The sequence below is a fragment of the Sphaerodactylus townsendi genome, linkage group LG14 (assembly GCF_021028975.2).
Source record: "Sphaerodactylus townsendi isolate TG3544 linkage group LG14, MPM_Stown_v2.3, whole genome shotgun sequence".
Lineage (NCBI taxonomy): Eukaryota > Metazoa > Chordata > Lepidosauria > Squamata > Sphaerodactylidae > Sphaerodactylus > Sphaerodactylus townsendi.
In genome coordinates, this window is record NC_059438.1 from 6,711,610 (window position 1) to 6,735,658 (window position 24,049).

At 45.5% G+C, this 24,049-nt stretch overlaps 1 protein-coding gene across 1 annotated transcript in view; it reads left to right on the forward strand.

The window, feature by feature from the left end:
• The window catches only part of NECAB2 (N-terminal EF-hand calcium binding protein 2), a 164,774-nt gene that overhangs the window by 51,892 nt on the left and 88,833 nt on the right, over positions 1-24,049 (forward strand). Inside the window, exon 3 of the mRNA XM_048516258.1 lies at positions 12,623-12,731. Within this exon, the coding sequence (XP_048372215.1) occupies positions 12,623-12,731 (109 nt within the window). The remainder of the gene's footprint in view (positions 1-12,622; positions 12,732-24,049) is intronic.

Genomic DNA, 24,049 nt, shown 5'->3' on the forward strand with positions numbered 1-24,049 from the left:
CATGTGCACTTGCAGAGGCTGAGTATTTGTGTGTGAGAGAGAATTTAAAAAAGGTATTGGCATCCCTGCCTCTCTTATGTTCTAGCTCACTAGGTGATTACCTGCAGCCTGCTATGTTCACTAGCTACTCCGAGTAATCAAATTAACAGTTTGAAAGAAGAGGGAAACATTTATTCTGACCCAAATAATCTGCTCAAAGGAGGGGTCCCATTCCCACATACTCCCTTTGGCTGCTTGTTGCCTGTGTTCTGGTTTACAGGAGTTCAAAAGACACTACACATGTGCTGTTCCAGTAGTTACATAGCATCATGGGAAGAGGCTGTGGCTCAGTGGTAAAACATGTGCTTGGAATGCAGAAAGTCCTAGGTTCAGTCCTCAGCATCTCCACTTAAAAAGGTCAGGTGGTAGGTGATGTGAAAGACATCTTCCTGAAGTACTGGAGAGCCACTGCCAGTGGACAACACAGATCTTGATGGACCAATGGTCTCATTTCATAGTAGTCAGCATCATGTGTTCTGGGGATCTTCCTGTGAGAACACAGCTGAAGAAGGAGGAGGAGGAGAGGAGGAGGAGGAGGAGGAGTTTGGATTTATACCCCACCTTCCTCTCCTATAAGGAGACTCAAGGTGACTTACCAGCTCCTTTTCCTTCCTCTCCCCACAACAGACACCTTGTGAGGTAGGGGGAACACATCTGGTTCAGTAGATAAGCCTCTGCCACTCAGGTGGAGGAGTGCGGAATCAAACCCGGTTATCCAGATTAGAGTGCACTTGCTCTTAACCACTACACCATGCTGGCTCTCAAGTATGGGTGAGCACGGCCTGAGGTGTTTATTGCCTCGTAGATATTGGCTTTTATTTATTTATTTATTTATTTATTTATTTATTTATTTATTTTTATTTATTTATTATTCCACTTTTATACCGCCCTCCCCCGAAGGGCTCAGGGCGGTTCACAACATTAAGCAGGACAGTGGATATATTAAGAATTAAAACAATTTAAAAGCAGCATTCAGTTATATCAATTAAAATAAGGATGGCATCCGGCTATTAAAATCTCTACATAAGGGAACAGCGGGCTTTAGTTGTTTCTAGGCACCCTATCAGCGGCTGGACTCTCCAAAAAGCCCGGCGGAATAACTCGGTCTTACAGGCCCTGCGGAACTCGTTAAGGTCCCGCAGGGCCCGGACAGTTGGAGGAAGAGCATTCCACCAGGCAGGGGCCAGGGCCGTAAAAGCCCTGGCCCTAGTGGAGGCCAGCCGCATCATAGAGGGGCTGGGATCAATAGTAGGTTGGCCTCTGCTGAACGCAGAGACCGATCGGGACGTATGGGGCCAGACGGTCTCTCAGATACGAAGGTCCCAGACCGCGTAAGGCCTTAAAGGTTAGCACCAATACCTTGAAGACAATCCGGAACTCAACTGGAAGCCAATGCAGGTGATGCAACATGGGCATGATGTGGTCTCTGGAAGGCACCTCCCCGTGAGCAAACCAGCCAGCCTGCATGCTGGACCAGTTTCACTTCCGGATCAGCCGCAAGGGAAGGCCAGCGTAGAGCGAAGTTGCAATAGTCTAACCTGGAGGTGACCGCTGCATGGATTACAGTGGCCAGGTCCGGCCTGGGAGAGGAAGGGGGCCAGTCGCCGGGCTTGTCGAAGATGAAAAAAAAACGCGATGCCACCCGGGTTACATGGGCCACCTGGAGTCTCCATTAGAAAGAGACGAATCCAGGTGGACCCCCAGGCTGCGGACGGAAGGGGTTGGTGCCAATGAAACCCCCCCCCACACCGGCGGCTGGAAGTCCCCTGCCCCCCCCCTACGGCTCCAGCCAGAGAATCTCCGCTCTTCGTTGGATTCCAGCTTTAACCTGCTCTGCTTCAACCAAACCAGCTACCACCTCCAAACAGTGCTGTAGAGCTGCAGGGCGCTAAGCAACGCTCCCCCCCTCCATCGACAGAATGAGCTGGGTGTCATCAGCATATTGAGTGACAGACCAGCCCCAAAGCTCCAGTAGCTCAGCTAGCAAGGGGTCGCATGTAGATAAGTTAAAACAACAGCCAGTGGGACAAACAGCGCTCCCTGAGGCACTCCCACAATAAGAAGTGGGCACCCGTCCCGGAGGCCTGGTCCCCATCGCGACCACACTTGCTGATCCCCGGTCCCGGCTTGAAACGTAGGCAATCCATTGAAGGACAGTGCCCCGCGACTCCGGAAACAGCCAGGCCCGGTGGGTCAAAAGGTTATGAGTCGCACCACATCCAAACGCTGCAGTGTAAGGTCCAATATCACTCAGCAGCGCCTCCGCCTCGGTCAAGCTGTATACGGAGCGATCTGTGACAGCGACGGTAGAACAGTTCCTCCGTCTCCATGCTCCAGCACGGAAGCCAGGACTGGAAGGGGATCGGAAAGGTCGATGTGTCCTCCCAGAAAGCTCCTGAAGCTGCTCCAGCACCACTCTCTCAATCCCACCTTCCCAGAAACGCAAAGATTCAAACGGGCTTGGTAATTGGCCGGATCACTAGGATCTAACGCACGGGTCTTTTTTTAAGAGTGGGCGGACCACTGCCTCCTTCAACCCAACCAGGAAAAGCTCCTTTGCCTCGAGGGAGCTTATTGATGATATTATTCAACAGGTGGGGTCGTAACTCCTCCTCGGCATGTTTTAATAAGCCAAGAGGGGCAACGGATCCAGAGGACAGAGTAGTAGGTCTAACAGCAGCCAGGACTCTGTCGACAGCGGCTTCGAGAGCAGGGAAAACTGGGCCAGACAAAGGGCCAGAAGACGGCAAGGAGCCTCAGTTCGCCAATTGTCTCTCCCAAGGTGGTGCAGGAAGGTCCTGGTTCCATGGAGGCTGAACAGTGATCTTTATCTACTGAAATAGCTCATAAAAAAGCCTTCACAGCCATAGCCACCATTGGGCATTTTTTTGAGACCCTCAGAAATTGAGTGTGAGAGATCGAAAGTAATAACTGGAACAATTGTGCTGGGTGAGAGCTAGCAGATGCGAGAGGAGGAGGAGAAGAACACTCTCTTCGCTTCTCTCCTTCATCAGCCATCTCAGGTGGGCCTTCATAAAGCGTCCTATAAGATGTTCGCGCGGCCTCGTCCACAATGGAGACTTCCTCCCACACTTTTCGCTTCCTAGTTGCCGGCCTAAGCTCCCCCCCGCTTTCCAAACAGGCGCAGCTCCTCGGGTGTACCACGGAGCTAACCCGAGAGCACGGGTGCAGAGGGCGCCGGGAGCAACAACCTCGATGGCATTGGAAAGGCAGGTATTCCTAATCCGCCACCAGTCCATCAAGGGTGCCGGTGGGTTCGGTGGATCCCGCAGAGCATTCCAGGGAATCCAACAGGATCCCATATAAGAAGTCTCCGCTGGCTAGCTATAAATCCGCTTTGTCGCCTAGACAGGGTATTGCGGCATGCTCATCCGAGCTCTTCAGGGTACATGGTGGTCAGACCATGGCACTTCTATCATTAGAGGATATGACCACATCAACGCCTCTGACCCGAAGATCAGGTCCAGTGTGTGACCGCTTCATGCTGGTGGGGGCCAGAATTTACCAAGCGAGAGGTCCCGAAGCTGCCGCCATGGATAAGTTGGCCCATAGGTCCGGGCTGTCCGCCGCATTACGAGGTATCATCGACATGGATCGCTGAAGTCCCCCAAAACAATAAGCTTGGGGAACCGCAACGCCCAGTCCGGGCCACCACCTCCAGCAGCCAAAGGTGGCAGGCTATCTCCTGGGGCGCTTAGGGCTTAATCGGTACACCAGGAGGGATAGGCAACCTCGCCAATGCCAACCACTCCAAGCCGACACACTCCATACCCATGACCTCCGGGACAGGGATTGCCCTAAAAGGGATGGAATCACGGACGAACATTGCCACACCACCCCCCCGCCCTGTGTTCGCGGATCGTGGAGACATCGCTAAACTCTGGTGGGGCTTAATTCTCAAGGCCTCTAAGGCGACGGTCTCGCCCTCCCGCACCCAGGTTTCGGTGACACAAGCCAGGTCCATCTGCTGAACTCCGAGAAAATCTCAGAGAACTGAGGTCTTGTTATTTATGGACCTGGCATTGATCAACACCAAGGACGAAGCAGGGTGCCTCTGAACCCAACCACCTTCGTCCTTCGGGATAGGTCGGAGGTCAGAAGGTGTGCGAGCATAGCCATATCTCGCACGCCGTCTCTCATATGGCCTCCGCCTACCGTCATACAAGCCCCGTCCCATCACAACCGGGATCCCCAGCCCCTGGAAGGGTGCCTCCATTCCCGCTGTTCCCTCTAGTTCAACCCCGGCGAAGACTCTCCACTTTGGGTGGACTCGGCTCGCCACTAACTAACTATCTCCTATCAACTAACAATTAACAACAAGTAAGCCTAAGTACTAACAGTCCACCCCCTAACTAATCTCAGCTATACTACTATTACCCCATCATTTATCTAATTATTAAATCCGGTCAAATTACCGGTTTATATATATATATGCATACAAGTACACATACACCGCAACAGATGGAAAAGAGCGGTAAGCTCTGCAGTGAGATGAGGCACAGTCTCCCAGTATATCCAGCAACGTTTCTTCGTTACACTCTAACGTATTGGTAAAAGGGCTGACTTCCAAGGAAGACAGATATATCCAGACGCCCCCCAGTGGCTTTAGACTGCAAGTTCGCTGGAGTTCAATAAGGAGTGGCTTTAGACTGCAAGTTCGCTGGAGTTCAATAAGGGCGTCTATTCCCATATATTCTCCTGCCAATGATGGTACATACAGTCGCTTCTTCCCCCGTTCAAAGAACTCAGGTGGCTCAGTTCTTATCTGTATTGCCAGGGGATCCCAATCCAGTCCATCCAGTCTAGGCGGCTCCGGCCTAAGCGGCTCCGTCCCGACCTCCACTAGCACGGGATCAGGTTTCGAGGGGCCGCTTACCGCGTCGCATGTTACCGCCTCCGCTAGGTGAAGTCGGGCCGGTTCCTCCTCCTCATAGAGCTCCTGATCTAGATTTCCTCGCCGCCTCCGCTCTTCTACTGGAAATGCCCAGGTTCGTAACTGTATCTGCGCCCAGCCCAGGGAGCTTCCTGCCACCAAGCTCCCTGAGGAGGTTTCTGCCACCAACCTCCTAATATGGGTCTTGCCAGTAAGAAGGCTGGGCGCAGCCGTTGGTATCCGAAGGCGTCGGCAAAGCCGAAAAGCCGGCGTCCATTGCAGGAAAGGCCGAGGCCGTAACAAGCGAGGAGCAGGAAGCTCGGAGGACGCCGAAAATCTTACAGAGGCCTCTGCCACCGACCTCCTCAGCGGCGTCCCGTCGGCGAAGGATTCAAACGCCAGCAGCAGAAGCAGGAGAGACCGCCCGAGTCGCCAAAGTCGCCAGAGCCACAGGGAAGGTGAAAACGACAGAAAATGGGAGGCGGGGGGCACAGCGAAAGGTAAATACCGCATGCCGCTTCAACGCCGTTGTTCCCGCTGGTAGGGAAATTTTCCCGCTGGTGAGGGGATTTTAAAATGTTCAGTTGTTAATGCCGCAACACTGTAGATAGCCAAAATACCTCTTTCCGGGCTAAAAGGAGATTTTAAACCTCATTGTTGCGGAGCTCTGCTGCTGAGCTCCGTTGCGGTCGCCATCTTGATGTTAATAGATGTTGTGGTCGCCATCTTGATGTTAAAAGATGTTTCCACCACTTTGTGGTGGAAAGTGACTTCAAGTCCCAGACAACTCATGGCATCCACTTAGGCATCAGTATACAGCTACTTGTGAATCAAAAGCATGCACATGCCAGGACAAAAAGGGGGCTATGATGAAATGAATATGTCAGAATTAAGGGGCGTTAGGCAAAAAGAGAGGGGGAACTAAAAAATCTGGATCAGATATAATGACTGTCACTCACTTTTGTGGCTGGAAGTGCTGGCAGGTTGCAACCCATTGCCCTAAAATTGTATCCCCCATATTAGCACACCCATCAGGTTATTTTTTTCATATACACTCAGGTGCATACCCCTGGTAGTACACGTACTCCAGGTTGGGAGCCACTGCCATAGGGTATTCAATGAATGTATGAGACATTCAGCATTTGTTTGCCATTGCCTGCCTCTGCATAGTGACCCTGGAATTCCTTGGTGGTCTCCCATCCAAATACCAACCCAAGCCAACCCTGCTTAGCTTCTGAGATCTGGCAGGATTGGGCTAGCCTGACCCTTCAGTGCAGGGCTGTTATTGGCTTATATGTACATTTCCATTGAAGGCGGTAGATGTCATGACTGCTCTGGAAAGGAAACAACCTCTAGTTTTTTTAAAAAAAAATTCTGATGAAGTTTTGTACCTAGGGATTTCTTGGTGGAAATGTCATAGGGAGCACTTCACGCTGCCTGTAATGAGCACACATTTTGCAGCAATTAGCTCAACTAACTCTTCACACAGTCGTCCCCCCTCCCATTGCGAATAACATGGTAAAACTGTAATTGGACAGCTCACTTGAGTTGGAAGAAGAAGCAAGCTTCATGATGGCAAATTCTAATTTCTTGTTTCAGCAGTCAAGACGTTGTCGAAAGCAAGATCTTGAAGTGGATCGGAGAGATTGTGGGGGCGGACTCTCAGAGCTGCCAAGAGGCACAGAAATAGTGTCTCACTAAATAGTGTATGAGGTGTCTGTTCTTGAATAACTTATAGTTTCGTCACTCACTCCTTGTCCAAGACAAGAGAGACAACTCAGATGTCACATTTGGGCACAAGCTTAGCATTGGGTTGCCAACTCTGGCTTGGGCAATTCCTGGAGATTTAGGGGCAGTGTTTGGGGAGGTTATAATTTGAAGATGTGAACTACAGAGTCTGCTATCTAAAGCTCCATTTCCTCCAGCACAGGGGTCTGCCCATGCTGGCAGGGGCTGATGGGAATTGTGGTCCATGAACATCTGGAGAGCTGCAGGTTGCAGACCCCTGCTCCAGCAGAACTAATCTCTTGCTTTGGTAGCACTTGCGTACCTCTTTTCTTGCTGTTTCCCATCTGCGTAGTCACACAGGCACAGGGGTTGGTATCTGGGTCCCGGGAGATGTTAGCGTGGCTGTGCGGGTTCATGGATCCATTCCTGCATAGCTACACAGGACTGGATGGGCAAGAAAAAAACACCAGGCCCCGTGCAAAGGCCCGCAACCCGGCCAGTTTGCATGCTGGCCACAAGGCACCCTGCCATGCAATCGCCCCGGGGCAGTTGCGTTACCATTTATGCCAGCCGCACACCGCTGTTTACGGCCCATGCAGAATCTGCCTTAGTGGTGCTTCAAAAACCTTCAAAACTGGTCTGACAGAGAAACAAAAGAAATGAGTATGTGAAAAATAAAAAGGGTGTATTGGAATCGCTCAGGCGATGCCGAGAGCGCATGCAGTGAGTTTAGGCCACAACTATATCTTACGGCAAGGAGTTCCATTATATGAAAAGGAAACTTCTTTTGGGACTGTCCTGAACTTACTATCAATGGATTTCGCTGGGTAACCTTGAGTTCTAGGACTACAAGAAAGGGAGAAAAGTTTTTGCCATCTCTTTCGAGTGAGATCAGCAGTCACGTTTTCAGCCACATTTTGAACTCCATCTCCAAATCAATTTTTACATAATAGGATCAAGGCAGAGAGTCTTAATAGTTCTCTGGCTGCCAATCTGACACATCATTTTCAGCATCTGGGAACTCATAGGCATCAAATTAAGGCAGGTTTAAATTCTTATCCTTGCCACAGCATGTCCGTACATTTCTTCAATACAAACTTACTTTCAGGCTGTCTTTCTGATGACTCCTAGGACGCAAAGTCTTCCAACTTCAGTTTACGTTTTGTTGTGACTGTTACTGGTTGGATAAGCAGCATATTACAGATGTTTAGCCAGTTACTTTTGGGAAACATTTTTAAAAAATGCTCAATTCATCACCATTTCCAAGTTCCTCGTATAACACTGGCCTGTCTTATCTCAGATTATTGCTTGCTGCTTACCGGTCTTCTTGTCAGTTCTTCGCTGCCAGTGCACGGCTTAGAGCTCCTGGGTTTTATACTCAATTATAGATATAGAGCTTGAAGGAACAGGTTTTAAATGAGATTTACAACAATATCAGGCTTTGCATTAGGTGTTTGCTTCTTACAAATGCGCTTTGCAGCCTTTCGGGTGAAGTAGGAAGGGCTTACGTCTCCCTTAATTGGGCTAGCATTGCTGGTTAATTTGGGACTGTACAGGCTGTGTAGTGGATCTTGTATTGTTCTACGGCAAGCTGGAGGTGTTTGAATCATATGTGTTTGACAGCTTTCCATTCTGCATCACACCACAGTAGAGAGGCATATCAAGCTCAGAACGAAGCCTGTGTGGTGTGGTGGGTTTTTTTATTTATTGAGAAATGTATGCGTTTCTCCAGAATAGGGACTCAGAAAGGATTACAATATCGTGTTCCCCTCCTCCATTTCATCCTCTAAACAACCTTGTGAGATACTGGGTGGCCTCTTGAGGCTTGCCAGGGAAGGAACAAATTGGATTTCGCCAGGGTAACTCCATTTCATCACACTGTCCTTTTTTGGCTGTGAAATATACATGTCAAACATCTAGGCTGCCTTTTTCGATCTCTGAGGAGCCTTTGACTTTATATCAAGAAAGGTCTTGTGCAGTATATTATCACAATTAGGCTTGGACAAGTGTCTCTTTTACCTGGTACATAAGCTCCATTCATCTACCACCTGTCAAATTAAGTTCAGTGACAAGGGTCATCTAACTTCAAAGATCTCAGTAACAAAAGGAGAGATGCAAAGATGCTTACTGGCTCCCTCTCTTTTCAATCTGTTTCTCTTGAATTTGCCTGTAGACAGTCATGTCCCCAAATTAGATGCACAGCCGGTCCCCTTGTTATATGCAGATGATGCAGTGGTCTTTTAAACATCTATTAACATCTTTCATTTCCTATTGTGAACAAAATTTCCTATTTATCAACTTCCTAAAACCCAAAATAATAGTTTTTTATAAATCATAGAGATGCCTGAAATGGAGAGGGGGCAACACGGAAATTGAGCAAGTTAAAAGCTCTAGATATCTTGGGGTTCATTTTCATTACAACTTAAACTGGTCCACACACCCAATCCATTCTCTCGCTATGGCCAAAAGCAGGATGTCCCCTATTGTTCATTTCCATCACCAAAGCAGAGACCAATTTGTTGCAGCAGCCCCATGAGTATTCCAAGCCAAAGAGATTTTCCAATTGTTATATGGAATACCAGTATGGATACAAACCTACAATAAGGAGGTCGAACAAATCCATGCAATATTTCTCTGCTGCATCCTTGGTACCGCAAATTCAGTTGGGTAGTTTACCTTATGTACAGAGTTGGGTGAACACCTGATGGAGTTTAGAGCTTGGATTACTTCTATCAAATTCTGGTTACGCCTCCATTTTTGATCCCAACCCCAAGGTCTAATAGCTTGTTTGTGGACTCATATCTCTCTAAATAGTCTCTCTCAGTTCAACATAAGATTAAGAACCTTGGCATTGACCTAGAAACACTAGTCAGCTCTGGTAGAGCCTATTTATTCCTAATGATTAAAAGAAGAATTTGGGATATTGAAAAACAGACATTAGATGCTGAAGTGAATAAGATTTGCTCCCCATGCTCTCATGGTGTATGGTTGATTCCACACAGCAAATGTATAACAAGTTGCAGTAGTGATAAAGGAACCCATTTTCCTATTTTCCCATTGGCATGCTAGGATCTGGGAGACTTGGGCCCCTTCCGCACATGCAGAATAACGCATTTTCAATCCACTTTCAATGCAGTCTGCAGCTGTGCGGAATAGCAAAATCTACTTGCAAACAATTGTGAAAGTTGATTGAAAGTGCATTATTCTGCATGTGCAGAAGGGGCCTTGGGTTCAAATCCCCATGCTGCTATGAAGCTCGCTGGGCAACCACAGGGGGAAGAAGAATGGGAACTTGGGATGTCTTGCACATTTAGGATTTTATGTATTGCATCTCTTGTTGGCTTCTGAATAAAAAAATCAAAGACACAAACCTTAGTTTGGGCTCAGTTCCAGTTTTCAACTGTCCTCTTCTTGGTTGAGATTTTTTTCTTAACAACCCCAACTGTGAACTTCATCAGGGTTTTTCCCCCCAATCATTTTAGTGACTTGCTTTTAAATGATCACACTGTAAATGTTAATGATATTTCAGTACTGACACTCAGAGAATATATAATGAAGCTTTTTTTTAACACCAAAAGTCACAGCACTTACATAGTAGGGAGGGAGGGAACCTTTAAAACATCAATTCAAGAGAAAACATGATGCGTGGGAGAGAGAAGATGTAGCAGATGCCGTTTGAAAATCCCTGCCTTTTTTTTTTAATGACAGCAAGTTTTTAGCTTTTGTGAGCTGAAAGTTGAAAAACTGAAGTTGAAAAATCTGGTAGAAAACATTTTAAAGAATAAGAACCAAGAAATGAGCAAAAAAAAAAATCTCAGATTTGGTTTTCAAGGAGTTTCTTTCTGATTTTATGATGCATAGATAGGACACCATCTTATTAAGTTAAACTGGAAACATGGTTTTAAATTAAATTTTTTAAATGTTGGTATCTGTTATTGTGAAGGACAGTAAATTGTTGTTGGAAGCTGCCCTAAGCCCAGCCGGACCAGAGGAAGGCATGATATAAACAGAATAAAATAAAAATATTTCTCACTCACAGTGCAATCCAAAGCAGTTTTATGCCTTTCTAAGCCTTTGGGCTTTAGTTATGGTTGCCAATGAAACCCAAATACCTCACTTGGGCTGTTTCCGTATGGGCGGAATACATTGTCCCAGGGACGCTAAAAACAGCGTCCCTGGGGAGAGGTTCGCACTGCCGTCGCCGCCACCGCATCGCAGCAGCAGCGGCCTCACAACCCATGAACGGCGTGAAGCCGCTGTTTCCGAACCTCACTCCTGAGCGAGGTTTTTCGGAAACAGTGGCTTCCTTGCATGGCAGCGGCTGGAAGGCGCCATTCCCCCCCCCTTTCCCGAACGCCTTACTGTCCCTCCAACCTTCCGGTGCATCACCCAGGCCAGGGGACACGCCCTCCCTGCCCTGTGACTCCAGAGCTGTCACACAGGGCAGGGGGGCATGTCCCCTGGCCTGGGCGATGCGCCGGAAGGTTGGAGGGATGGTAAGGCGTTCGGGCGACGGCGCAGGCTGTGCCGTCTTCCCCGCCCCTACCGGGACTGTTCGTGCGAACGGTCCTGTGGGGGTGTGTTGGCATCATATATGCCGACGCACCCCCTGAGTGTGGCCATGCAGAAACGGTCAGAATTTCAACTGGTCTCCAGACTACAAATGTCAGTTCCGCTAGAGAAAATGGTTGCTTTGCAGAATGGTTAGATGGTTCAGGCTTAATTCCCCATTCTGCCATGGAAGCTGGCTAGGCGACATTGGGCCAGTGACACACCCTCAACCTAACCTACCTTGCAGGGTGATTGTAATGCTAAAATGGAGAAGGGAATAATGCAATCTGCTTTGTGTCCCCATCGGAAAGAAAGTCAGGGTAGAAACAATGTACAATTTTTTAAAAACCCTAAAAATTTAAAAAACAAAAAGTAAAAAAACCCCACAATTTATTTCAGTCTAGAAAAGTTTTAAAAAACTCACAGTTTATTCAGTCTAGATGAAGATTTGATGGGAACACCAGCATTCCTGTGATTTCCCTAGTGGGCAACCACCCAATGGACTCTCTTGGACCAAGGGGGAACTGTCATCACCATCAACCATAATATATTTCTGCTGTGATTGGCAGAGCTGGGAAGTCTCATGTTGCATTCTTTCATTCAGAAGGATGAGGGAGGGGCTGTGGCTCAGTGGAAGAGCCTCCGTTTTGTATGCAGAAGATCCCACATTCAATCCCCAGCACTGCCAGCTAAAGGATCAGGTAAGAGATGATATAAAAGATCCCTACCTGGAAACCTGAAGAGCTGCTGCCAGTCTGAATCGACAATACTGACTTTGATGGACTGTTGTTTTAATTCAGTATATGGCAGCTTCTTATTTGTCTATGAGGGTAAACTCTTCTAGGACATGAACGCTGGTCTGTGGGACTACCACAGGGACTGATTCTCATTGTCATGTTATTTAACATCTACATGATGCTCCTGTGGGAACTTTAGGAGCTGGTTAATTATCAATATGCTGACATTAATTACTAATATGCCAACAAGGCATAATTATCAATATGCTTTGGTTTTCTCTCTCCTTTTTCTCTGATCTCAGTGAGTTCCTTCAACAGGCTCATCGGGTCCAATTTACATTACATTTGCATCCTGTAAAGGTCAACACTTTCAATAGCTCTTTATGTGTATATAAGGTCCCTTCTGCACATGCAGAATAATAAACTTTCAATCCACTTTCAATGCACTTGTATATTGCAGCTGTATATTGATGCCCACAAAGGCAGCTTTGGAAGAATCAAGAACTTGATTTGATCCCAATAATGCCAAGAAAATGCTGAGATCTTTCTGACCTTGTTAAAGTCTATGCTAGGAAACCTGGCTGCTTGTTGGTGTTGTAGCAAATCAGTTCCTTGGTGCATTGCCTGACAGATTTTTGTTTGTTTGTAATGCCTTACGTTTCGTTGTTTACAGATGATGGGAAGTTGTCTCTGGAAGAGTTCCAGGCTTTCTTTTCAGATGGGACTCTTAATGAGGAAGAGCTTGAGAAGCTCTTTCATACCATTGACTCTGACAACACCAGGTAGGTTTCTCTGTGATGCCTCAACTGTTCTTAATGGAGTTCTGGGTGGCTTCTGTTTCTTACTGGACTGAATACCTGGCCGTTCAAGGGCAGAGTGGAAGGCAAAAATGGTGATGAAAAAAGGACCTTTGGTCTACCACTAAGGACTTTTGGTCTACTTACCTCAGCCCTTCCATCCAGGTCATCAGCCAACCTGGACTTCCCCCTGGTGGTTTTAATAGCCAGTCCGTTCCTGTTGAGCAAGCAACAGCAAAATGATTTTCTTGCTCTTAACCACTTGGATGTGGAAGTCATTTTACGCTTGTAGTGACTAGATTTACACAACAGAGATTATCATTTATGAGAACCCTAGTAAGTGAATGTGTGTAAGGGGTGAACAAACTACTGTGGGGAAACTTCTATAAAATCATTTAAAAAGATTCCAAGGCAAAGATTGTTAGAAAACTGGGGATTGTTAGAGTCAGGGTGGTCTGGTGTGTACAAGTGGTCGATTCTAATCTGGAAAACCAGGTTTGATTTCCCACTCCTCCGCATTAATGGCGGACTCTAATCTCGTGTGCTAATTTAAGGACTGCCTCCTCCCATACCATCCTGCCCACCAGTTAAGACCTGCCTCACAAGCCCTGTTCTCTGTGCCTTTGCCTTCAGAGGTGAGGCAGTGTCAACCAGAGACAGGACTTTTTAAGTAGTGGCACCTTCTTTGTGGGACACCTCGTGAAGCTCACCTGGTATCTACTTTGCTTTCTTTTATGTGCTAGGACACAAAGTTTCTGTTCACCTAGACCATTAGTTAAGGGTAAGGTTGCCAATTCTGGGTTGGTAAATCCCTGGAGATTTTGGGGGTAGATTCTGGGTAAGGTGGGGTTTGGGAATGGAAGGGAGCTCAGCAGGGCATCATGCCATAGACTCCAAAGCAGCTATTTTCCCCAGGAGAACTGATACCTGCTATCTGGAGATCAGTTATAATTCTGGGAGACCTCCAGATATCTCCTGAAATCTCCTAGTTAAGGGGTTGATTTCTTAAAATATTATTTCAGTCTGCAGATTGCTATCTTACGCTTTCAGTGATTTGGTTATATGGGCTATCTTTTTATGCTGGACTGGTTTTTAAAATGCTGGATTTTCAATAATGCCTTTTGATGTACTGTTCGTATTATTATTTTTTTATTTTGTACGGCGCCTCCGGCTGAGTTCTGAGGAGGTGTCTTTTTTCCTAAATAAATAAATAAAATTCTTCAATTCTTAAATACATAAAATTCATTTCCAAATATCTGAAATAAGTATGTCATTCTGAGACCCATGGGGATAGAGTGGGATATAAATCCAATAAAAATAAAATAAAATAAATAAATGTGCAAACCCTTGCAGGGCTCTGTCTGCCTTCACCCTATTTACCTGAAAGGATGACTAGGGTTTTCTCTTATATGTGCTGTCAAGAAAAACACTTTAAGTTTGCATAAAGTTGCTGTTATCTACAGTAACTTAAAAAAAACCATTTAAAAGAAAGATTGTCCTACATTCTGGGTTGTCGTCAGTGGACAACCAGGGTGTGCAGTATGTGAAAGCGGACTTGAAATTCTAGAGTGTTCAAAAAACATTTTTCTTCATGGGAATCTTTAGAACAGTGGGTGACCATGCTGTATCTGCTCAAAAGGAGTTTTTTTAAGCTTTTAAGAAGAGTGTAAGTTGCATTTTACTACTTGCAACATTCTAAATCCAGTTTTAAATGAATTCATTTTTTTCCCCACATTTCCATTTTTCGGTTTTCAGTTCCCTGCCTGTGCCACATTTCATTCTGTCAGAAGCAAAGGGAGGCATTTAAAATTGCCTTGCAAACCAATGTGGAAATCCTGGGCGGGGGTGGGAGGATGGGGGCGGAATTCATCAATACGGTGCTGACCAGACCAATTGAAGGGAAATCTCAAACTATTTTTGAGTAGACAAAGCAGGCAAATCCACTGGGAGTTGGCTAGCTCACTGAAGCAAAGCTCTGGAGACGGGAGAAACAAGTCAAATAAAACATACATCAAGAGAAAGAATTTAACAAGCTGTAGCTCCCCGTTAATTATCTCTGAACCAGGCTTTGGATAAGTTTAATTTTTATTTATTTTTGCTCTTTTTAAAAGTGGCATTTTCTTCAGCAGCCACAATTAAAGGAATATCACTCAGGGCCACAAGATGTGCAGGTTTTTAAAGTGTTGGGTCCAGGTATCCCAGACCAAATTCAGGTTCTCTGTAACCGATCAGCAGCCCCTTCGAAGTGCAGTAAAAAAAGGAGAGCCCACTTGAGCTCAGACTGCCTCCACAGGGGCAAAATGCCCTCCCCCCAAGCCAGGCCAAAACAATGATGTAAAAGGGTAGAATAGAATAAAATAAAATCATTCTACTCAATTTTTGACATTATCCAATCACAGCCAAAATAATTATCATTTAAAGCCACAGGCAGAAACTAAGAACCAATTCATTGGGCAGCAGCCTCAGATAAGGCTTTTTGGGAAAGTACAACTTCCTTTAGCATAGGTCCCATTCATTTCAAATGGAGTTTGGGAAGAAACAGCTAGTAGGATTATTTGAAGCTATATCAATAACTGTCTGAAAATCATACCTTCTACACAATAATATTTTAAAATATTTTCTCATCAGACATTTCAACATTTTAAAAGCCATCTCTCATTTTCCTCTGATCAAGTAATGTGTAAAGGACATAGGGGAACTCGTGTTTATTTACAAAGGAACATCCTACATGGTAAGAAAACCATCACTGTGAATTCTAATCTTTCAGATTTCATATCGCTTATAAACTGGATTCTCAAGAGGTATATCTATTAACCCTTAAGAAACATTCTGGAGCAGTGTGGAATAAATAATTTTATGCCTAATAAATAAATAAATGTGGAATAAATAATTTTATGCCTAATAAAGGTTTTTTGGATTTGGATTTGGGTAAAGAAGGTCCGCTGAGCAAACACCAGGTTATTAGAGTGTTGTGGGATTCCGGGTTGTATGGCCGTGTTCCAGTAGCATTTTCTCCTGACGTTTCACCAGCCACAGATGCAGGTGAAATGTCAGGAGAAAATGCTACTGGAACACAACCATATGACCCGGAAAACCCACAACACCCCAGTGATTCTGGCCGGGAAGCCTTCGACAATACACCAGGTTATTACTGAGACATGGAGTACAGTCAGTAGTCAGTAGGTAAACTATAAAACAATGCCAGGGAAGAGTTATTTTCCCATTTCCCCCTGTAGGGAAATAAACCCTTCCCAGCCTATGTTTTCTTTAACGTACAAATCTGCCATTTAAGACACAGTTGCCAATTTCCAAAGGATGGCAGGAGGAGATCTCCTGGGATTACAACTGAACTCCAGGCAACAGGAAACAGTTCACTTGGAGAAAATGGCCATGTTGGAAGGTGGGCTCCACAGCATTACACACTCCCCTTCCCAAATCCCACCCTCCTCGGGCTCCATCCTTCAAATCTCAAGTTTTTCCTACACCAGAGCTGGAAGCTCTGATTGAAGAAGAAGAAGAAGAAGAAGAAGAAGAAGAAGAAGAAGAAGAAGAAGAAGAAGAAGAAGAAGAAGAAGAAGAAGAAGAAGAAGAAGAAGAAGAAGAAGAAGAAGAAGAAGAAGAAGAAGAAGAAGAAGGAGGAGGAGGAGGAGGAGGAGGAGAGGAGGAGGAGGAGGAGTTTGGATTTATATCCCCCCTTTCTCTCCTTCCCTTCCCCCCTCACAACAAACACCCTGTGAGGTGGGTGGGGCTGAGAGAGCTCCGAAAAGCTGTGACTAGCTCAAGGTCAGCCAGCTGGCATGTGTGGGAGTGCACAGACTAATCTGAATTCCCCAGATAAGCCTCCACGGCTCAAGCGGTAGAGTGGGGAATCAAACCCGGTTCCTCCAGATTAGAATGCACCTGCTCTTAACCACTACGCCACTGCTGCTCCATTTAAGGGTTTGTTTATGAATGGTTCGCCTACTGCTGCCTGGAGGGTAAATTTTGGGCAGTGCTATGGAAAGGAACTTCTGAAAAATGAAAGTCAGAACTAAAACTTGCACTTACACAACAGCCAGTGGCCTGTATGAAAATGCACCTTGACAAGATAACAAGGTCAGTCTGTAGACAAGACTGAAATCATCTTGACAATTGGTTTCCTATTGACAGGCGGTTGTTTCCCCCAAAAATCTTTTCCTTCCAGACTCGGAGCCTTGTGCTAAGTAACACAGTCTAGCATCTGTCCGCTTCACTGGTTCTGTGATTTTACTGTAGGTTTCTTTTTCCATGTGCGAGAACAAATTATGTTAAAAGGGCATTTTTTGGAAGTAGCTCTGCTTGCTTTGCCAAGGTGAGCTTCCCAAGGGCAGGGACAAATTATCTGTAAATGTCAATGATAGAGTGACAAGCTTGGTAGACGAAGGGAATGTTGTGGACATAGTATATCTTGATTTTAGTAAAGCTTTTGACAAGGTGCCCCATAATATTCTTGCAAGTAAGCTAGTGAAATATAGACTAGGAAATGCTACAGTTAGGTGGATTTGTAATTGGTTGACTGACCAAACTCAAAGGGTGCTCATCAATGGCTCATCTTCATCCTGAATATTTTTATCCCTCTGTGATACACCTCTGAAGATGCCAGCCACAGATGCCGGCGAAACATTAGGAACAAGATCTACCAGGCCACGGCCACCCAGCCCAGAAAACCCACCATAACCAGTTGAATCCGGCCGTGAAAGCTTTTGACAATACAAATTCACCATTATTTGGGCTGTGTTACATTCATTCTTTTCAGGCTCTGCAAGAACTGTATGTTGCCTCAGCCTTAAAGACTTCTAATTTTGTTGAAAAATGCATCAACTTACTCACAGTCGCCATAAGTTAGGAACATAGGGCCAAAGTACATGCTGTATATACCAGTGATAGCGAACCTTTTCGAGACCAAGTGCCCAAACTGCAACCCAAAACCCACTTATTTATTGCAAAGTGCCAACATAGCAATTTAACCTGAGATTTTAGTTTAGAAAAAACGATTGGCTCCGAGGTGTGCATTACTCAGGAGTAAGCTTGGTGGTAGTCGGTGGCTTTGCTTTGAAGCAACCGTGCAACTCTTCCAACGGGTGAATCACGACCCTAGGAAGGTTTACTCAGAAGCAAGCCCCATTGCCAGCAACCGAGCTTACTCCCAGGTAAAGGATCATGCTTTAGTTCTTCGCACGATCAGAAGGGTTTAACAGCGCTTAACAGGGTTGCCTACACTGCTTCCCCAAAACTAGGTCTTAGGTTTAATGCTAATAATCGAGCCCAGCAGGCCAGGCCAGCCTAGATGTGGGGGGAGCACTCTGTTTGTGCGTGCCCACACAGAGGGCTCTGAGTGCCACCTCTGGCACCCGTGCCATAGGTTCGCCACCACTGGCATATACCATATTTCTGCCACTGGGACTTGCAACCATATGGCAGGCAGCTGTAAGTTCCCCATGAGAACTCAATTTGGAAGGGCAGCAGCAGCCAGATTCAACTTGAGGCCATGGTGCAGTAGGACGAAGGCTTCTTTGCCCCCATTTTCCTCACCCATAATGGCCATGAGGGGCTGTGAATGCACGAAATGCTTGCACATGCAACCCCCTGGAGCAAATAACTCAGCACAATGCCATTTAGAATCTGGAAAATGGTGGAGGGGAAGCAGGAGGCCATCAATTCCTTTGCTCCAAGAAGTGACTCCCAAGCAGGCAGCTCTTTGGTTTTACCCAATTTCATTCCATGTCTCCCCTTTTTTTAGGTACAGCTGTTGACATTTTGTGTCAATGATAGGAATAAAAATCCCATCACACAGCTGGCAGCCTCTGTGCCGAGTTTCCCCTTGTCAAAGGCAACTTTTTTGCTTCAACACAAAGGCATCCAGGCCTTTAGTCTCTCCAGAGACTCAGCACACAGTATCTAGTTGTCATTGCTGGAAAAGTGTTATAAGGGTTGCCGAAGAGGAAAACGAGTTGTCACTTTTACAAATCCCCAAGGCTGAATTTGCTCAGCTTGCTGCCAGAGTGCCCTCAAGAAGGTCCTCAGCCACTTTTCAAGTACATGGACAGACCAAACTTTCCCTAAGACACTGCATGGCACAGCAGCAGTGGTGTAGGAGGTTAAGAGCTCATGTATCTAATCTGGAGGAACCAGGTTTGATTCCCAGCTCTGCCGCCTGAGCTGTGGAGGCTTATCTGAGGAATTCAGATTAGCCTGTATACTCCCACACATGCCAGCTGGGTGACCTTGGGCTAGTCACAGCTTCTCGGAGCTCTCTCAGCCCCACCTACCTCACAGGGTGTTTGTTGTGAGGGGGGAAGGGCAAGGAGATTGTAAGCCCCTTTGAGTCTCCTGCAGGAGAGAAAGGGGGGATATAAATCCAAACTCTTCTTCTTCTTCTTCTTCTTCTTCTTCTACTACTACTACTACTACTTTCTAAACTGTGGTCCAATGCATAGTGGAGATCTGTCCCAAAACTGAACCCCTGAAGCTGACTTACATTGACCCTTGGTCTATCAAGGTCCGTATTGTCTTCTCAGACTGGAAGCAACTCTCTAGAATCTCAGAGAAAAGTCCTTCACATTCCCTACTGCCTGATTCTTAACTGGAAATGCTGGGGATTGAACCCTCAAACCTTTCTTGTAGGTGTTAGGGTAGCAGCTAGTATCACTGCCATCAATGAGCTAAGGCCCCTGCTGCTATGTGCCATGCAAAATAATTTAAGATAAAAATGAGAAAAACTTTTGGTGAACCCACAAAGAGTGTTATTCGCCGCAACTTTGCATGATACTGCTCTGAACTTGCACCACATCTTCTCTTCCCTGCCCTGCTAAGCACAATGTCACCACTTTGTCCCCCCCCCCCCACCCACACACACACATGCTCCATTTGCCCTCTTCTGAGTCACAAAGCTGGCAGTGGCAAGTGTTGCTTTTGGGGGTTCTCGTTGCTGAACCGCTGTTCCTTCTCCCAACTACTCTTTAAATGGTGGAGATGGGGGCCACGAAACTAGACTTCTAAAACCCTTGAGAGAATCCCAAAAGCGTTACACTTGGACATCAGAGGGAATTTCCAAATCCATTATTCCTTACTCTTCAAAATTCCACACAGCCTTCCAGCTTGTTAGATATTTTCAGGTAGGATCTTTAAAACAAGTTGTATGGAAGTGGCATTTGGTAGGAGTTTCCAAAGATAGTGTTCGGGTAGGTTTCTGGAGAATTAGCGCGTCTGGAGAATTAAATTGTGTATCTATGATCGAGAGATGCCAGCTCCAACTTGGGAAATTACTGGGGAAGGAAGAGAACTCAGCAGGGATGTAAGTCATATGATACACAGTCTGAAGCTGTTATTTTCTCCATGGGAAATGATATCTGTAGGGTGGGGATTAGTTGGAATCCCTGGAGAACTTCATTCTCTACCTGGAGACTGGTAACCCTACCACCACCACCCCTCATAATATAGCACCCCGTGGGAACTGTGGCACTTGTCAGTTTGTTTCCTAGTGCTCGTTTGACTTTTCTGCAAAGCAAAGACCCAAATCTGTCTTTCCTCCAATAGAAGTAGATATGCTTCAAAAGAACCCAGGAGTCATTACTCTCTGCAGGGAGCACATATTTTGAACCTCCTACCATTTTATGGAACCTCTCAATGTTTTGTGATTTGGAGGAGTCCTTGTGGAATCAATTTTGCCATCACCCCCTCATGACAGACAGTCCCTTTTCTGTTTTCCCAGTTCCAAAACTGCCCATGAGTTCAATAAGATTAGGACCCCTGATGTACATATGTGTATGGATGTGCACACAAAGACATTATCTCTCTTGGCAATACTATTAAAAACTCAATTCCATCCTAGTGAAGAGTTCCCGTGATTCAATATCACACAGGCTGCAGCTAACCTTCTTTTTGCTTGTTATAAAAATTGGATTTATGCTAGTAAATCTTTTTTTAAAGCGTTTATTAACAAAAAAAGAAACAAAGAAAATAAGATAGTGAAGACACAGATCAAATTTTTACTCTGTTCTGCCTTCTCCAACACTGTTGCCTGTGGCAACGTCCTCTGGCATATCACCCTGTAGTATATTTCTCATTCTTGATATCTTCCTTAGATAGGTGTAGCCATAGACTTTGTGATCTTACAAATAAAGCTGTTCAAAGGAATCGTTTAATGTCTTGGGTCCTGGATAGCTCTCCCTCTTATCCAAAATCTTTTGGCATTCCACAAACAAAAAATGCTGTCATTTGCCTGTTGTGGATAAAAACACCTCAGCAACCAAGCTCTGAGCTATGCAGCTATTTAATTTGTTTTAAGCAATTTGACACATTCCAGAAACATGTATTAGCCAGAGGTGAATCCAGATGATATTTAAAATTGAAGCCCTGCTTTCCCCAATTGCACAGCAATTGGAAGTGACTTGAAAATGAGCCATACATTTAAAGTGTACTGAGAACAGCTGTGTCAGTTGTCTTGCAATCGCATTTTTTTATTTACATAAATTAATACATTGTTTAGGGAAATGTGGAGCTGCAAATAGGAATTCATAAGCAGAGAAATAGGGCTGCCAGGCTTCCTGCCCATGTCCCAGTTGCCCACTGTTGCTGTGAGAGGTGGTGGGAGAAAATGAGCACAAGCTTGCCGGAGTGGTTAAAAACAAGAAGGCTTTTTTTGTTATGTCTGTAGCAAAAGGAAGGAAAAGGATATGACAGGGTCACTGCATAGAGAAGATGGCAAAATGCTAACAGGAGATGAAGAAAAGGGAGAACCACTCAACACCTTTTTTGCCTTTGTCTTCTCCTAAAAGGAAAACAGTGCACAACCAGGGAGTCTGGATATCAGCCTTGAAATTTTGGGTGCCCCTTAGGCTAGTCACAGTTCTTCAGAACTCTCTCAGCCCCACCTACCTCCCCCCTTCCCCTCCCCCCTTCTTTTTAGAGGATTACTAGTAGGACGCCATTGGTATATTTGATATTAGGATGCTGCATTTTAATGGGGTTGATTTTAACATATAGAGCCATATTTAATGATTATTTAAACCTTGATTTTATCTGTGCTCTATCTATTTGTTTTGTTCACCGCCCTGAGCCCTTCGGGGGAGGGCGGTTTATAAATATAATAATAATAATAATAATAATAATAATAATAATAATAATAATAATAATAATAATAATAATAATAATAATAATAATAATGTGTCTGTTGTGGGGAGAGGAAGGGGAAGGAGCTTGTAAGCCACCTTGAGTCTCCTTACGGGAGAGAACGGTAAGATATAAATCCAAACTCTTCTTTTGCTCTTGTCCTGGGAATGTGTGCCTTCTGTTCTTTCTTTATAACACGTCACCCATAATTACCTATTTTTCTATTATTTGTAGATTTGTGTATCTTTTTCTTTACTAGCTAAATGCAAATTCCAGGAAATCAAAAGCTAAAGCTAACAAGGCCACAGGTGAACAACTGAAGGGCTTTTTCTCTTTGGATGTCACCCTTTGGCTCATGTGAAATATCTGCACCTGTGGCACCTCTGGCAAGTGCTACGGCTTCTATTAAGTATCTTGAAGAAGAGGAAGGGAAACTAGGCAGTTCTTCTCAGCTAGATCACGATTTCGACATTCCTTCCCCATGAGGCTGCTAACTGATTGTAACACTTCATGCATCTGTTCATATGGGTTCCAGATTCCAAATGTTTACATTGCAGTGCATTCATTTATTTGTTTTTTAAAGGGCCAGAAGTCTTCTTTTCATTTTTTAGATATGGTGGTGTTGAATTTATGATAATTGCTCCTAAACAGATCTGAATATTGTGATATCCCCTATTTGGCCTTGGAATGCTCCACATACTTTGCTTGAGTTGCTGAGGGAAAAGGGCATTAGCCGGGAGCTTTTATGTTCCCGCTCTTGACGGCTGTATTTGGCTGTCTGTTGATGCTGAAGACATCTTACTTATGCTTCAAAAGCAAGATCGATCATGGTAACAGGACACTGACTCAGCATTTTAGCTAACTGTGAGATTTATGCTGCCATTCACACCCAGCGCTGGAGGATAGATGCAGGACTATAAATCAGATGCTAAAACTGCACAGATCCATTATTGAGTCATAAATACTGCTGAATTGCTCACTTGAATAGCATTTAAAGTCAGCCCTTCCCTTTCTGTGGAAGAAAGAGGAAGGTGGCATAAGCAAAACGTTGCATTATGGTTTTTTTTTAAAAAAAAAACTGTTAGTGTTTTCCTCCAGAGGAGAGAAAGGATATACCTTGCCCCAGTCCTATGGTGTGCCAGCAGTCTTGAACCAAGAGCTCTGGGAGTGGCACTGTCCACTTTTACCCCCTCGTGCCACCCTAGCACCTGGCCAGATTTTCTGCAACATTACAGCACTGCTACGGTAGATCATGGCTAGAGGGGAATATTGCATTTAACAAGCAAACTAGCCAACACCGCCATTTCTATTTGTCAGAACCCTGATCCAGTCTATCACATGGGCAGGATTTGGAGGTTGTCGTTGTCACGTGGAAGAGATAGATTATGCCGGGATATAAAAGGAGAAAACTCCTCTGCTATAGATGTCTTGAACTTGCTTCTGAGCTGGCTTTAGCCTTCAGCTTTAGTCTTCAGCCAGAAGTAGGGTTCTCCACAGTGACTTGGGAAATGCTGAAAGATTTGGGGGAGGGGGATGCCTAGAGAGAGCAGGGTTTGGAGATGATGTGATGTCACTTCCAGGTGATGCTCTAGGCTTGCTCCCTCTATTATCTTTACTGTGGATGCTAGGAAAAATTTCTAGAGCATGACTATATGAAGGCCAATTTATTTTCCACCTCTCAGTTTTTCAGGGAAGGGAAATGGGGCCTTTGGCTGGTAATTCCCTGCAGCAAGTGGATAAGTGGGAGATCTAGCCAGGAAATAGTGTGTTTTTGTCTAGGCTACTGATCTAAGGCCCTCTGATCGGCTTCTTTTGAGCAAGGACCATTCCTATTGAATACAGTTACAGAATTTAATGATCATGAAAGTGAATTTGGACTTCCAAACAGTGCAGCATACTTTACAGAGCAATCCTTATGAGTAATATATTTTTTGAAGCCCATTGACTTCAGTCAACTTAGGGCCTTTCCCCACTCTCTTGGATCCCCCCTATGCCGCACGCTGCTCTCAGCGCGCGGCATCCCAGGCGCACGCCCAGGCGTCCCCATGACCCCGCGCTCTACGCGGGTTCATCAAAAGGCGCCCTTAAGAAGAGCGCCTGGGATGTCACGTGCTGAGGGGACACGACAGCGGCAGAGTCGGGGCAGCTGCACTGTCGCTGCCCCTGTCGTGGGG